The following is a 17,630-nucleotide window of genomic DNA, read 5'->3' on the forward strand; positions in this document are numbered from 1 at the left end:
CAGGAGGCTGCACATCCTCACTCCCGGGACCTCGGGGCGGAATTTTGAAAGGCAACCTAAGGTATAAAATTGAAGAAAACCTAATAGTCCAGAGTTAGGCAAAATTATATTTATGGCCAACAACCTAACGATGGACACACCCTTCATTCTCTATCCCTCATTACTCACCAGATCCTTTGCCCCTCATTACTATAATAGTTTTCTGGAGTTCTCAATTTGAAAAAATAATAATAAAATAGGAAGCTGCATGCTGAAAAGAAATGTTCCAATCTCTACCACTATATTTATTTATATAATCTAGGGAAGCTGGTGGCAGCATCCTGAGGTACTAGAGACACAGGGAGGAATTTTACCAGTTTATTTTATGCCAAATATCTATGTTGTGTAGCCATCATGGCAACTAAATAGTCAATTTTTCCCTACCAATCATTTAGTTATAACACTCATATTTTCTCAGAATTCCAAGCACACTCCTACGCCTTGCTTAATACCTCCAGAAACAATGGAATTATTACTAGCCTTAACTGTGAAAATGAATAGCATCATGAAACATAGATATACTCAAGATCAAATCCAGAAATAATGCAAACTTTAATTCTATATGTTCAGGAGAAGCATAGCTCCATCCTTACATCCTAAAATATGATAAGATACAAGCAATAACTACAGTTTTACAAGCTAAACTTCTTAAAATTGCACTGAGTTGATGATACTATTTAGATCATGAAGTTCAACCCTCTGCTCAGGGCAGAAATAGAAATGAAAGCAGCCCCTACAACTATTTATCTAGATTTTGCTACGATACCTAGCAAATGAAAGATTATCTAATGGTTACAGCTAGTATGAGGCCTTAGGAGATATTGAAACTTTTTCTCTAGCATTTAGTCTGAAACTATTTTCCTCTGATATTATCACTGTTCTTATGCTGTAGATTCAGGAATGCTACATTATAGTTTTCTCCTGAATGTACATGATGAATCCAATCATAATCTGTCCCTACTCTAAGTTGTCTTTCTTCTTAATGTACTGCTATTTCATATCTCTCAATTCAGGACTTAGTTTCATGGATATTTTTTATTATTCTGACCTTATCTAACTCTGTTCCAGTTCATCAAAATCATTCTTGGTGTAGTGCCTAACAACTGATACAATATGAAGAAACACCAATGCAGAAGAATGTAATAGTTTATCTGAAACTGCAATTCTATGCAGGGTTATCTCTGAAGTCAGGTACGTGGATGTGTTTGGCATGTTCTGGAGCCTTCTCGAGAATGGATAACATCTGTCTAGTCTAGACACAGTTCCTGATAAATGTTTTCAATTCCTGTGCCAAAGGATGAACAAAATCACCTGACCCAAGTGGGTAGGCTGAAAGGATGTATGAATTCACAGAAAATCACTTGAAGAACTGTAATCACAATTATATAACTGGACTCCCATCATGGTCTCTGCGATCACATAAGTGGATGAGTAGCAAATTTCTTAGATGGTAGCAGGTCTGGTCACAGTGTGACTGAAAGGTTTATGGCCCTTTCCTAACTACACCAGACAGGAAACACAACCAGATACGCTAATTCTACTTTACTGTAAGGCCACAATAACAAAATCTTGCAAGGCAGATATTACAAAACTCCTGCCATCTTTTTTTACAGCCCGAGAATTTAAGATTACTTTCTGAGTTTCTTTCTCTGTCCATTATGCAGCTGTGGACTATGCCATCTCTTATCTGATTGTTCCCTAGGCAGTATCTCTTTTTGCTCCCCTCCCATTTCCCAAGGTCATCCCCACATTCCAATACCGGCACAGAGATCCTATCTAGAAAACTGGATGAACGAGGACCAATGTAGCTACCTAGTATAATTTGAACCAAAACATGCCAGAGGAAAGCTGCTAATGCTATCAAGGCATTAAGCATATAGATTGGAAGTGGTCATGGCAGTTTGTTTAAATTGTAGCACAGATTAATCACTGCTATCATCAATTTGGAGAACTTTTGAAGGGAATTACCATGCCCTTTGATGAACCTTGAAAGATTCATTAAAACATTGGTCCCGATGAAACTATGTAATGTAATCCAGGTAAAAAGTGATAGCACAGTGGACACTGAATGAAGCACTGATAGTCTGGGGGAGAAAGATTTTTTTATTTAAATAGAAAGTCAAAACCTATATTGGAGGTAATGGTTAGAAAGTATCTACTGAGGAGAGAGACACAAAAAGAACATGATATTGTCAGGAAACAGTCACTAGATGAAAGATTTCATAATGCAGGGCAGAATCAGCAGAAGTAATCTTATGACCATGAATACAGAAGGGGAATAAAGTTAACAGTATGAAGGGAATGCATCCAAATATGAATGAAGCAAAAGAAAGTTTCAGCCATCATATGATCTGCTAACTAGAGAACAACCCAGGTTCTAATTCATATTACAGAGGAGATCTTGTATAGAAGTGCATGGAATTGCAGCAATAGTAGGAAGCAACTCCTCTGGCAGTATCTACCATTGGCCCTATGAATTGCAAAACCTGCAGGGGTAAAAGCAAAGACTTCTCATAACTGATCCAGAGAGCTAAATGCAATAAGAACAGAAAGTCTTTTGCTACAAAGCATAATAGCTCAGTATGGGAATACACAACTGTCTAAATAAGGGAATAACTATGGAGATTGAGAAATCTATAGGTGCTATATATTTTTTAAAAACTCTTTTGTTTATGGAGATGCCAATAAGTAAAAGACTGTAAGTGAGGGAAGTGAAAACATGCATCCTGCTACAGAGAAATACAGGAATAAACTTGAAGAAAGTATGCAGACAGCTAGCAAAATATGGTGCAGCTCTAGACATACCTCTGCCATAGAAACAATGGGCTGATTTACTATGAATTCCGTATGAAAATACTGAAAAATGATTAATGGAACACAAAAGTTGTAGCAGAAGTCCACACATCTTAAAAGCAAACAAGGAAAACCCCCAAACCTCATTAGACAGAATAATCAAGATCATCGATATTATTTGGAGTTTCTAGGCATATATGTATGCACTGTGCTATGTTTTTTTATTGAAAAGTTTTACAGTAGATTTTAACTTTAACAATCCCCCCTCCCCCCACCCCTACCTAACCCTCCCTATCCCTCCCACCCAGTGGCGTAGCGTGGGTTGTCAGCACCCGGGGCAAGGCAAGTAATTTGTGCCCCCTAACCGCACCGCACGCCTGGCACCCCCCCTCCACAGTGGGCGGCGACCTGGCGGCTCGGATCGGATTCGCACAGCCAGCACTGCAGTGAGAGAGAGTGAGCGAGCCAGGCAGGGGCACAGAGCTGCGAGTGCGCCCCCCCCAGATGTTGCGCCCGGTGCGCCCGCCCCCCCTGCACCCCCCACGCTACGCCACTGCTCCCACCCATTCCCCCCTCCACCCCCGACTTCCCAGAGCTAAATACAGGGTATAAAAACAAAGGACAATCATAAGCATCCATATGCTAACAACAATAAACTATTAATTCTATCCCCCTCTAGCTCATATAAAATAATTACATATAAAAAGGGGAAAAAACAGAAAAGGAAACTTACTCAAATGCTAAATGAAATTTCTTAGTCCCATATTTGTTCTGAATATAATCAATCCACTTTTTCCACTCCATAATATAACGTTCTTGCGAATGATCTTTCAGGTAAGCCGAAATCTTTGCCATTTCCGCCAGGTCAGAAACTGTGCTATGTTTTAGGCAGTCCCAACAATCAGCAGGAATCCCTGAGCATGAAATGGTATACTCTATTTCAGGGGTGTCAAACTCAATTTCATTGAGGGCCGCATCAGCATTGCGGTTGCCCTCAGGGGGCCGGGTGGGTATGGCCAGGGTGGGCGTGGCCTACTGGGTGGGCGTGGCTAGAGTGCGTGTGGCCTACTGGGTGGGCGTGGCCAGCTCTACATCGTTCGCATCAAGGGTGCCTATGGGGGCCTCGGCAGGAGTGGGACAAATCTGAGGGTCTCTGGCAAGAGGAGGGTCTCTGGGCCAGGGCCAAGGCAGTGGGGGCCGCTCCCTCACTGTTTCCGGCCCCCGGGCCTTGTGTTTGACATGTCTGCTCTATTTGAAAGATTGAGTAGATTTTGGTTAATACATGAGCAGAACTGCGGACAATAGCTGGATGGGACAAAGCAGTTTTACTGTAGTCCCCATTTGCAAATGGTTTTACTAAGCTTCTTAACCATGTCCTAGTTTTCAATGGTTTTTATTGCAGAATAATCCATTCCCATCAAATGGAAGATTTTCAATTCTGGATTTGGCCTCTAATGTCATTCCAGCGCAGCAGAGCTAGGCAAGGTAATGTAAGGCAACAGAACATGTTGTAACTTTGGCTGCCAAGTCCGTTGCATGATGAACCATATTTAATTCCTACTTGGCAAAATCTACTGCTTCTATTTGAAAAACCTGGACTGTTTGTCTTTTGTTCTCTGACAGATTAGAAGGAATGGAAATATCTTCTCTCTTAAAAGAAAATATTTTGCCTGAGAGTTAGTAATACAATACTGTATATGGAGAGAATTTCTGAAAAGTATAACTTGCATCTATGACTATCCAATTTTCTTGCCTTCTTTGTCCAAGGATGTAAAATGTTGTTGATAGTAGAAGTCTATGATATCTCTACTATAAAGAAGATAAAAGTATCTCTTTTATTTTACATTATAAAGATTCTTATTGATTCACAAGTAATTAATTGATATAAGTTAGCGTCCCCCAGAAGTATCCTATTTCTTTAGCAAGACTGGAAGTTTTGTTTTTAGGACTGGTGAAGGGGTAGCATCTTGAAATAACTGGTATATCAAGTATAAATTTGACAGGCTTATTAAACCTCGAGACCTGTTCCATCCTATCAATTCATTCACTGTAGGAATTAAGGACTTCTGAAAAAGAAATGGATTCTTGCTTCAGCTTGAGTATCGAGCAATGATGATGAAGAAGAAATAAAGTAAAATCAAGAAAATGCAATAAAATAAAAAACATTTTGAGCACACTTGGTTCAATTTCAAGGCAAATAAAACCACACTTAGAATACTGTATCCAGTTTTGGTCACCAAATATGTTGAGATTCTGGAAAGAATGCAGAACAGAGCAAGAAAGATGATTAGGGGCTGGAGGTTAAAACATGAAGAATGGTTACAGGAATTGGGTATGTCTAGTCTAGTGAAAAGAAGGAGTTAGGGTGACATGATAATAGTGTTCCAATAACTGAGGGGCTGCCACAAAGAAGAGGGGGTCAACCTATTTTCCAAACACCAGAAGGCAAGATAAGAAACAATGGATAGAAACTAATCAAAGAAGGAAGCAACCTAGAACTAAGGAGAAATTTCCTAACAGTGAGAACAATTAACCAATGGCATGGCTTGCCTTCAGAAGTTGTGGGTGCTCCATCACTGGAGGCTTTTAAGAAGAGACTGGACAGCTATTGTCTGAAATGGTATAGGGTCTCCTGCTTGAGCAGGGGTTTGGACTAGAAGACCTCCAAAGTCCCTCCCAACTCTTATTTTGTTAATATGCCATTTTACCAATTTGTTTGCTATGGGAACTGAGGTCTTTGGAAAAAGAGTTGGATGCTTGGCTCCAATCTTAACTGTTGATGAGCTTTCTTTGACCATTGCTTTCAAGACAATTTGAGCTCATCTAACCACTGCCATCCAGTGGTATTTGTTCACTAATCACAGTGCAATGGAGTATTTTGATCAAGATATATATTGTGTTCACAGCATTCTCACAACTAAAGAAATTATTTTTAATAAAGTAAGGTTAGTTTGAAAAGATGTGTACTTGACATTCCATACAGATTTTTAGTAATCTACATTTTGTCGAGGTACAGATTACTTACTTTATTATAAATACTATAATTTTAATGTGTACTAATTTATTCATGGGCATTGTTGTTTAATTGCTTTTAATTTTTGTATCTTGTTTTTTAATATGTATTGCCCTGTTCACCGCCCTGAGTCCTTCGGGAGAAGGGCGGTATACAAATTAAATTAATAAATAAATAAATAAATAATTTTGTTCATGTATGAATACTGGACTGTCTGTAACTCTCTGAATCCTGTTTCTCCTTTTGGTACCCTACAGCATGTACATTATGTATCTATCAAGCCAAAGCTGCAATCCTGCTCTTTCAACAAGTTCTTCAGAATTACCTAGTACAATACAATCTTTTTATCTTAGAGAAGACTAAGAAAAAACAAGAGTTAAGTATTCTAGCTTAATTATCTGCTAACCTTTTCTCCATCTCCATTAAGCAATCGGCATGCTGTTCCTCTCCAGTTCCTTTTATTTTAAACACAATGTAAGAGTATCCTTTTGCTAACCTCTACTCACTATCTATCAGGGCTGTCTGTATTTCCTTTTTACGCATGACCTGTGCATCTTTCCACCTCTTATATACATCCATTTATATTTTCAGATCTTCATTAAGTGTTCTATTGTGGTTATCTTGTGGTGTCCTGTATTTTTTTCCTCTTTGAAAATATTTGTGGTTGTATTTTAAGAGTCACTTTTAGTGTCTCCCTTTTACCTTGCACAACCTTTTCCCATCAGCTTCTGCTGCCATGGAATCCTACTCTATATACTCTGAGTATATTAAAATCTGCTTTCCTGTAGTCCAAATTATATTGATTATTCTCAGCTTTGTTTTTTTCTTCAGTTAATAACTTCAGAATTGTATAGCCATTTCCTCCAAAGTTCCTGCTATTCTCACTTTATGTATCAAATCTTCCCTATTGGTTAGGATCAAGTCTAGGGTAGCTAATTTACCTTAGCACTTTCTCCATCTATCTTCTTTGAAAAAAATAACTGTTAAGACAAACCAGAAATTTCTTAGAGACTAGGCTTGGTGGAGAATTTCCCATCAGATTTTGAGGTAATTCAAATCCCCAGTCATTAGCATCTGATGCCTTTTTGAACTATCTGAAATTTGCGTTTGGAAATACATCCAAACTTCTCCTTGCCTTAAGTCTTTCAACAATGTAAGAGGCGCAGTCGGAAAATCATGAACCAAAAAATACTTAAGGATTTAGAGAATGGTTTTGATTAAGATCCCATCCAAGATTCAAGGTAAATGGAATTAGTATTTACAGCAAGGTTTGTTTTAAACAGCAAATACTATCAAAGTTTTGGCAAAGGACAGCTTACCTGCTATCACAGAACTGTTGGAATTCAGACCAGATTGTCATAGGCATAGTTCCAGTGTCTGATTGAGCCCAAAGAAATATTTTTATCTACGAAACTCTTACTTACATGCAAGCAAAGCTGAACTGGTGCTATTTAGATTGAGGTTGATGGCCTATTAAGGAACAACAACTTCTTCAAACAACCTTCTTTTTAGCAATCCAATCCTTCTCCCTTTCTACTGTGGTGTTCAGCTTTGAAAGTTGTGCTCTCATAGGTTTGGGGCCTATATCCATGCTTCTAAGTCATGTCCAGTGTTGCACAATCACTGGAATAGAAGGCAATTCTATCAGGACTTTTGTCATCCAACCTTTTATTCTCATCAGCTTCCACTTTTCATAGGAAGATTTATTGGGGGAGGGGATGTTCCTGTTTCTGCTTATTATAAAACAGATACTTTCAAAAGCATCAGTAGTATATGCTATAATTCCAATAGCATAACTTCATTCTCTGTTGATAAAAACAATTTCCAGGAAGTTCATGCACTTGGATTTCTGCGTAGGTGTGGATATTTTAGGATATATTGTGCAATTTATCACTTTGTATTGCTTGTGAACAAGTTGTATGCTTGAATTATGTATTTTAATCATGAGGATTATCCTACTAGGACTTAATTATACCTATCTATTAAAAGTTCAAATTCATCTTGCTTGTCGTGTACTCTCAGTATGAAAGAAAAGTTCTTTACAAGTTAGTTGTTCTTCCAGATTTTTCACTGAGTAGTTTAAAAGGTCCCACTACAATTACTCTCTTCCTTCCTTCCACAGTACACAAATCCTTATAAGAAGTGTTGACTTGTTTCCTGTATAAAAGCTTGAATCCTGTTTCAAAACTCCAGAAATGTAGGGTCAGCAGCCTCAAGAAGTGAGTAGAAGTAACAAAGGAAGACTTAGAATGGTTTTTTCTTTTGGGGAAGTTTTATTTCCATCAACTTCCATTAAAATAAAAGTCAGACCAAGTTTTTTGAAGGAAGAGATTAAGAAGAAAAATAGATGTCTTAAGCCTCTGACATTTAGTATGTCCCTTAACCCTCCCATCCCCACCCTAACAAATACACACAGAGATTTACATTTAAGTCTTTCCCACTATGATATCATTAGCAAGATACCCAAAAGCAAAATCTGAGTTCCAAACCAAAACCAGTTGCCCATTTCTGGTCTAAAGTTCTTGCATTTCTTTTGTATTTCTTGTGGTGAGTAGTTTCCATATTTTAGCTCTTCCTAATTTTTCTCCATGAAATTTTAATGAGCTGGCCACTTACTGTCCCAGTCTTTTTACTGCTTTCTCAAGCACCAAGAATCTATTTTTGTTACACACATTGTTTTCTAGTAGGAAACAAACTCTAGAGAAATATAGAGATGGCATTGAAGAATATAAAGCAACCATTAGTAAAATATGAGGCTAGCCTGGGAAAACAAGAAAGTGCAAGGAAGAAATTCTAGATTGCTTCCCCTTGATTTCTTTATGTAAGGAGAGGACTATCAGTCTTCAAAGATACTGCTAATATACTCTGTATCAGTGAAACAGAATTCTTGTTTTGCCTATTTCCTGACTTAACCTACTTCAAATGGTTGATAAATATACCAGCTTATATTTTCTATTCATTATGGATCCCTGCATGTTATTTTTGATAGTCACAGTGTTCTGGGATCATGTGATCACCTTTTGAAGCCTTGGCTAAAAAGTTGTAAAATGGGGCAAACCTCACTTAACAAATGTCTCGCTTAGCAACAGAAATTTTGGTCTCAATTGTGGTCATAAGTCAAGGACTACTTGTACAATTTTTTTATTCTGTATTCTGGAGGAGTCATCAACCTTTCACTTCAGTTTTAAATTTTCAATTGCCACCATAATAAAGTGGTGTTTTGGCCCACCGTATAACAATAAAAAATATATTCATTCCATAAGTCCTGTCTCTGTGCTGCACTGAACTGTATTACAGCATTAAAAGGTAAAAGTAAAGGTTCCCCCGCACATGCGTGCTAGTCGTTTCTGACTCTGGGGGCCGGTGCTCATCTCCGTTTCAAAGCCGAAGAGCCAGCGCTTGTCCGAGGACGTCTCCGTGGTTATGTGGCCGGCATGACTAGATGCCAAAGGTGTACGGAACGCTGTTACCTTCCCACCGCAGTGGTCCCTATTTTTCTACTTGCATTTTTACGTGCTTTCGAACTGCTAGGTTGGCAGAAGCTGGGATGAGTAACAGGCGCTCACTCTGTTACGCGGCACTTGGGATTCGACCCGCCAAACTGCCGACCTTCTGATCGACAAGCTCAGCGTCCTAACCCACTGAGCCACCGCGTCCCTTCAAATTACAGCATTAGTACTAACTAAATTAACAGGAGGCAGGGTCTTCTCGGGCTGTTTTCATGGCTCTGGTAAAGGAATGAGATCCTGTGGGTGGTGAATAAACTATTAAGGTTATTAATGAGAAGATAAAAGATAGGCCTTCTCCCAGGATTAGTTGAAGCAGATCTCAATGGAGTGTATGGAAGGCTCGCTACTGAATGTCATTCAGGATACCCAGCTGTCTCTTTTCCTTTCACCAAGCAATTCCATATTATTACTGAAGCAAGGGAATGCAACTTCACCCTTTAATCAGATTTCCTCATGCAGCTGGGTTTGCAATTATTTTGATCAAGAACTATTAGGCCCCAATCCTGGAGGGAGCAAAACATCACACCATAATGGGGAAGTATTCACACCTCTTGAAGAATTCCATTCACAGAGACCAAACACCAAAAGCTATTGATTGTGAAAATACTTTCTGCTAGTTAAGCTTTAAATGCTATAAGAATGCCACTTAAACCAAATGGCATTATTAAGATTACGTCCCATGTTTAGATACCCTATACAAAATGGTTTATTACTAAATATTTAAATTGATATGTATATTATCTAATTATCTTCCATACAGTATTCTTAATGTAACACTGAAAACCGCCTCCAATAAAAGAATTTCCTCTACATATACCTCCTCAAGGCTTTGGGCAAGAGTCAAACACCTTTGACATGAACAGCTGGAAATGACAGATCAATGGTTCAATATTCACTACAGCATGTCACTGATGTGACAGCAAATGTTATTCTAATGAAGCTGTAATCATAGTCAAATTATGTGGTTCAATACACAAGAAGAAGAAGGGGGGAAGGGAGAAATAAGATCAAGGGTCAGGAACGAAAGGTTATTCTGCTTACCTCAAGCACTTGCTGGAGACTGGGTTGTCCATCCACCATAGCCTGAATAATTCCAGTCAGCTAAAACAAAAGAAAGGCAGAAAACACATATTAGTGAAAAACTAAACAGCCATAGAAAAATAATAGCTCACCTCCATCCCACCCACCCCCTTTTTTGTTACTGTTGCTGCTTTCATTGATTTTTTTTTAAAAAAATACTAAATACTAATGCTAAAACACAATACACAAAACATCAAAGGACAAATAACAAAGACAAGGAAGAATACAAAAAAACTAAATGCCATCTTTTATTTTGTTTACTGGACTTCTTAAACACAAACAGAATATAATTGATCATTGCGGCTGATGGCAATAGAACTTCTCTCCAAGTCAGATGGATGAGCAAATGTCTTTCACTTAAAGCTTACATTTAGCTTATTGGCTGGAACTATTGTATTTCTATTAATTACTTTATTCTTTGTCACTAAGTTATCTCTTTTTATCTTGTTGTACACAAAAATCTTAAAACCAATTGTTCGCAGTGCTGAACTGGGAGTTAGGCTAAATTTCTTCTATGCTCCTTTCCAGAGCTAGAGAGATTATCTGGTGATAATATATGTTGAGGTCCTCTCCCAGTATTTTTTTGTCATAGAACTGAGGTTTTCTAATTGCTGATAATTTAAAGACAATTCAAGCTGTATTCCAAAGCCTAAGAATTTTAAAAATATCATATCTATGTGGTTCAAACAAAAGCTTTTTTTTGTAAACTAAATATTGTGAGGCCAAATCATTCTATTTTTTTTAACTATTTTGACAATTTTGTTGCTATAGGAAAACTTCTGATGCCTTATTTCAGGGGTGTCAAACTGCCGGCCCGCGGGACAGATGCATCATAGCAAAACTGCGCCACCCCATTGCCGGCAATGGCAAAAAAGTCGTGATACGTCGCAACATGTCACATGACGTTGCAAGTTTGCCTTATTTCATAACACAGGTAGTCCTTGACTTATGACCACAGCTGAGCTCAAAATTTCTGTTGCAAAGTGAGATTTGTTAAGTGAGTTTTGCCCCATTTTACAATCTTTCTTGCCATAATTGTAGTAATGCCAAATTGTTAAGTTAGTAGTTGTTAGTATTAAGTGACTCTGGCTTCCTCACTGACTTTGCTTGTCACAATATCACAAAAGGTGATATTGTAACCCTGGGACACTGCAACTATAGTAAATATGATTCAGTTGCCAAGTGTCTGAATTGATCATAAATCACTTTTTTCAATGAAGTTGTAACTTTAAATGGTCATTAAATAAATTGTTGTAAGTCAAGGACTACCTGTATATGTATTTTACTTGGTAAGTTTAAATAATTCACTATATTTTCCAGTTTCTTTTGAGCCACTTTGCCATCATTTGGCATTCCTACATCCTTAGGTAAAGCCTAGTTTTCTTCAACTATTGTCATGTCAAACATATTGCATTCTATATATCAGCCTGAATTTGGAAGATCCATAAAATTTTTACATACTAATTTTGGGGCACTCTTTCAAAATTATGGTCATACTAATATTCTGGGCATCAATTCCAACATATCATTTTGCCATACAACCATGTCTGGACAATACTGCTGCAACCACTTTTAAGTTAGTCAAGAGACTTGTCTTTCTCCTTGTGTAATCTGTATTTGCTGTTTCCTGGTTTTTTTAAATGTTGTTTTATGGCACTTGCTAGTGCTTGTTTGTATGCTATAAATGTTCGTTCTTATGCTTCCTTCTTGATGGATCTAATCTGAAGTCATTACCAAGTTTATTACTACATTATTTTCGGTATTGACCATGCAGGTTTATCTTTCCTATTTTTCATTCACTGTTATAAATAATCAGTTGTGTAGGTTCCCTCTGATTCCATCAGATTCAAGAGTTTGCCTGGCTTGCAGACCTTAATATTTGCCCGCTTTTATATAATTATTTAGACCTCTGATTTCATCTTCCACTATCTGGCTCACATACAATTAAAGACTACCAATTTTCCTTGGTAAACACAATCTATGTTTGCTTATTGGGTGAAGGGATGCATTGTCAGAAGTTAGTCTTGTGATCTAAAGTATCTAGTTCAGTTTTTGTCCAGTCAACAACAGTTTTTGTGTAGTATATTAGAGAGGACAGTCTAAGTATTAATAGATTTGATAATTACACCAATTCAGCTTCAATATTTTATCAGATATTCCAAGTTTTATTTTTCACTTGAGCCTGCAAAATAGTGTTTGTTCCTAAAACACTAAGCTATTCACAAAGACATTTTATTTGCCCCACTATCTGGGTAAAAGTTAAACAAATAATTGTAAAAATAGCAATTGGATTGCCTATAGAATAAAACATTTATAGATCTTTTGGTGCCAAAAGTGTATGATGGGATACCTGATAAGGGAATATTAGGCATGAAATAGAGATATTTAATTAGACTTTATTACAATTATATCAAAATCAGGTAAAGATCATACCAATGTGCTAATTATCATCCAATCTCACCTATTAATGTTGATAGTTATTAACAGCAATGCTAGCAAACAGATTACAGCAAATGTTACTGGTTATTATTAAAAATGATCAAGCAGCAAACAATATTAGGTTAGTTATAGCCTTAATAGATTTGAATAAAAATGAAGACCAATTTATAAACTTAGTGTTAGATGCTGAAAAAGCTTTCAACAAAATATATAGTCAGTATATGTTTGCTTATTAAATAGGTTCAGATTTCATATGAAATTCATAAAATGGATCAAGATAATATTCGAGTTTCCTCCATCTAAAGCTAGGTCAAGGATAAATTTTATGCTATTTTCCTATTATTTAGAGCAGGGGTGTCAAGCTCAATTACATTGAGGGCCGCATCAGCATTGCAGTTACCCTTGAGGGGGCGGGTGGGCGTGGCCAGGGTGGGCGTGGCCTACTGGGTGGGCATGGCTGGAGTGTGTGTGACCTACTGGGTGGGCATGGCCAGCTCTACATTGTTTGCGTCAATGATGCCTATGGGGGCCTGGGCAGGAGTGGGACAAATCTGAGGGTCTCTGGCAGAAGGAGATGGGACTGGGGCAAGTGCCAAGGCATGGTCCACTGGAAGAGCTTCACTGTTCCTCTCAGGCCATGCGGGGGGGGGAGGCTGGACGGTGGTGCGGAGGTCAAATGCCCAGCCCAGCCCTCAAGTACCCACAGCACTAAGCCCAGCCCCCCCCCAAGGGGGCGCCCTGCTGCTGTGCTTGCTCTCCTTAGCCAGGTTGCTCATGATGGGTATGAGGGCAACGTCAAGAGGGAGGCCCACTTCCTCTCCATGTGAGGAGACCTGGCTTTGTATCCAAAACTTCCTTAGCAATAGGATGGGAGACCCCCCAGGTTAGGCCAGAAGGCGGTGGCAAGCAGGGAAGAACTAAGGCAGGACTTCCCTCAGACCCTCCCTCTCTCCTTCCTTCCTTCCTTCCTTCCTTCCTTCCTTCCTTCCTTCCTTCCTTCCTTCCTAAGAACAGAGTGATGGGAAAATATTTGAGATGAGGGAGGGAGAAAAACAGGCAAGAAATGCAGCTGGAGAAGTGTCATCCTTCATGAGGAATGAAGAAATGCACCATCATCTGGAAGTGGCCAGCACATGGCCCTCTCCTCACAGCGCTGAGAGGCTGAGCCGGGTGGCACAAATCTGAAGAGAAGCACAACCCCTAGCCTGCCCAGCCCCTAGCCTGCCTGAAGTAGCCAGGGCCATGTGCTGGCCACTTCCAGGCGATGGTTCATTTCTTCATTCCTCACAAAGGGTGATATCTCCCTAGCGTGCACCCAGGGGGCGGGGCCGATGCGGCAGGGGACGGTCCCTCACTGTTTCCAGATGGCCTTGTGGAGCTAAGACTGAATGTATTTCAGCATAGATGGCCACCACAAAATTGTACATTGGCTCCTGGCTGGCCTGGGCCGGAGCCAAGGCAGCGGGGGCCATTCCCTCACTGTTTCCAGGATGGTTTCATGGGCCACATGAAACCACTTTGCGGGCCGGATCTGGCCCCCGGGCCTTGTGTTTGACATGTCTGATTTAGAGGAACCAGACAAGGTTTTTTTTCTTTCAGTTTTTCTTTTTGATATTTGTTTGATATTTGTTTGATATTTTTGATATTTGTTTGATATGAAAAATTGAATGAAAGTGGGAATATTGACAGAGGATGAAGATGAATTTTTAACATATGCTATGCTGAGAGATGAATTATCATCTATCAGATGTAACTCAGTGGCAATATTTACAGTTACAGTAACTGTTAACAACATTGTTTGGAGAAACAGCACTTTCAGCTTCTGAGACATCCAAGATACTACAACTGGTTAAATCTTTTAAAACTAAACAAACTATTAGTTTCTATATCAATAAATCGATTTGATATGCAGATGGTAAAAGATAACTGTAATAAAGAATTAGAGGTGCCTTTATTGCCTAGACAATGGGAGAGTATCTTAACTTCTAAACTTGGAGTGTCAATGGACCTTAACCGATAACATAAACCAAAAAATATTTAAAATGTATTGGATTCCATTACATTTGTATAAAAAAGGATTGTCTGAGACAGCATTTTGTGAAGATGTAATATGAACATAATGCTCCTTTAAAATATGTGTTTTTACAATGTCCTAACCTATACTTACTGAGTTTTGTGAGAAAATAGTGGACTATATAAAGGTGACTATGTTACAAAAGCTAAAATTTTCAGAGGATAATATTCTCCTGAATTACATATCTAGTATATGGAAATTGACAATTGGACAACATAAATGGATTATCCATGCCCTTATTATAGTTAAGAGACTGATATTGCAGCCTTGGAAAGATAAATGTATGGCCCCATTTACTCTATGGATTGAGGATCATATTACACTTACTACCTACGAACAGACTGCCTATAGACGTAGACTTTATATGGAAGTATGGGACTGATTTATACAAAGTACACTAGATTAAAAAAAGCATGATGGTCATATATGTACGTGATTTTGGCACTCAGACAAGTCAGCCATCAACAGGTTCGTAGAGATAAGTAACATCTGATACCATTCAAATGGGACAATCAAAAAGGCGAAAAGAAAACAAAAAGACCAAAACACTTGCTCACAAGCAATCAACACCCAGATAAGCACAGATTAACACCAAGATTAACATCAGACCAATAATCAAAGAGCAAACAATATCCCAATCAAGGAACTATCAACTCAGGCAAATAAGCTCAGAGTAAATAACAACCAAGTCAAGGAAGCACCAAGACCATGCCCAACAACACTGACAGGGCAAGCCACTGGTATATTTAAAATGAAAGCAAACCTAACGTTAAGCGCAGGAAATCAGGAGTCCAGACAGTTCAAATGAATATAGATTTACTGTGTGTTAACGCTCTCTACAAGAATATGAACTACTAAAAGTCAAAGCAAATTGGCAGTAGATAAGGGTGAAAGGAATTCAAGGTGGGCTGAACTTTTTTCTGGCCACAAAGGAACTCGAGACTGATGATGTGTTTGACCCCCTCCTTTGGGCTTGACCTGGTCTTCTCCTACACCCCATTCCCTACTAGTACTGATGATGTTACCTAGTTTGGTAATGAAACATCTGCAAGAAAACAACTAAACTCGGAGAGTAACAAGGAACCCGCAGATCAGCCCTGAGCCGCAAATATTCTCTTTCAATCATATATGCATTAGAAACATATAGACACAAGCACTTGAATAATGTTTGTAATAGATAATTATATATAGAATTGTAACTGTTTATTGTTCTAACATAGGGGTGAGCAATTAATTTTCCCAAGGGTCATGTAAGAAGCTGACCGTTATAGAGGGCCGAACCAATAGGCTGAACTGCTCAATATTAATTTCATCGCATTATAAAAAGCATTAAAATATATAGTTTTGATTAGCTGCTATTGGTAAGAATACATGTTACATCTTATTTACATTTGATTTCTAATTTCCAATAAGCCTCACATGAGCCAGACAGAGACAGCCAAAGAGGCAGATGTGGGCCCAGGGCTGTAAAATGCTCAGGTGTGTTCTACTTTGTATCTTATTTTTGTTGTATTTTTTTCACCTATTTGAAGCACTTGCTACTTTTTTATAATGTATGTATTTTTATTTTTTCTTCCTTTTGCTTTCTGTTTTTTCTGTCACTACAGATAGTCCTCAACTTATGGTCACAATTGAGCCCAAAATTTCTATTGCTAAGAGAGACAGCTGTTAAGGGAGTTTTGCTCCATTTTATGAGTTTTGCCGGTTGTTATGCAAATTATTGCAGTTATTAAGTGAATCATGCAGTTATTAAGCAAATCTGGCTTTCCCCAACTGACTTTGCTTGTCGGAAGTTGGCTGGGATGGTTACAAATGGTAATCACATGACCCCGGGACAGTGCAACTGTCATAAATACATGCTAGCTGCCAAGAACCGGAACTCTGATTAAATGGCACGGAGATGCTGTAACAGTCGTAAGTGTGAAAATGGGTCATAATTTTCAGTGCCACTGTAGCTGTGAACAGTCACTAAATGAATGGTTGTACTACGGGACTATAAAATGTATTTTAAAAAAACATACAGATGTTTTGATTCCTTATTTCAATTCCATGTAAATATTAAGTTTTTTCTTCAAATTCTTCTTTATTATCATTTTTGTTTTCCATATTTTTACTTACATTATGTAAAAAAATGTTCTTATTAATTACAAAATTGTCCGTACTTTGTTGTCCATACAACAAAGGGGTAGTGAGCCATATTATTCTTCCTGAAAATAAGTCAAACATACAAAGTTTGGCTTTATACAATTTTGAGTATTTAAATAATTGTTTTATCAGCCAATATTTATTTTGTGGACCTTTAGAATTTTTTTAATTCTCTTTTTGCTCTAAAAGGGTACAATGAATTTGAAATCGGGTATCTGTGTTACTTGCAATGATTTCTGATAATAACTTGAGTGCAATAGATAAATTGACGAAAAATTTTTGTAGTATTGTTCCTTTTATTGAGTGATTGATTTTATTTTTGTCTTTTCTGATTAGAAATATTCAGATATAGTGAGTGTATTGATCCTTGCTGTAATGTTTGACTAAAATGCTTTGCAAGATGAAAATGTAGAATGGATAGATGTTTGAGCCAAGATCCATGAACCTTCTGTTCCTGATTACTCATTCTTTAAGCTTGTTCTTTTGCAATTGCTATTATTACAATATTTTCCATTTGTTTAACTTTTGCTTCTTTTCC

General features: G+C 38.1%; 1 protein-coding gene across 1 annotated transcript in view; it reads right to left on the bottom strand.

Moving 5' to 3' along the window:
* Positions 1-17,630, bottom strand: part of ERI3 (ERI1 exoribonuclease family member 3) — a 257,091-nt gene that overhangs the window by 202,600 nt on the left and 36,861 nt on the right. Inside the window, exon 4 of the mRNA XM_083358469.1 lies at positions 10,396-10,455. Coding sequence (XP_083214595.1) covers positions 10,396-10,455 — 60 coding nt within the window. The remainder of the gene's footprint in view (positions 1-10,395; positions 10,456-17,630) is intronic.

The sequence above is a fragment of the Vipera ursinii genome (genome assembly GCF_947247035.1).
Source record: "Vipera ursinii genome assembly, chromosome: 3".
Lineage (NCBI taxonomy): Eukaryota > Metazoa > Chordata > Lepidosauria > Squamata > Viperidae > Vipera > Vipera ursinii.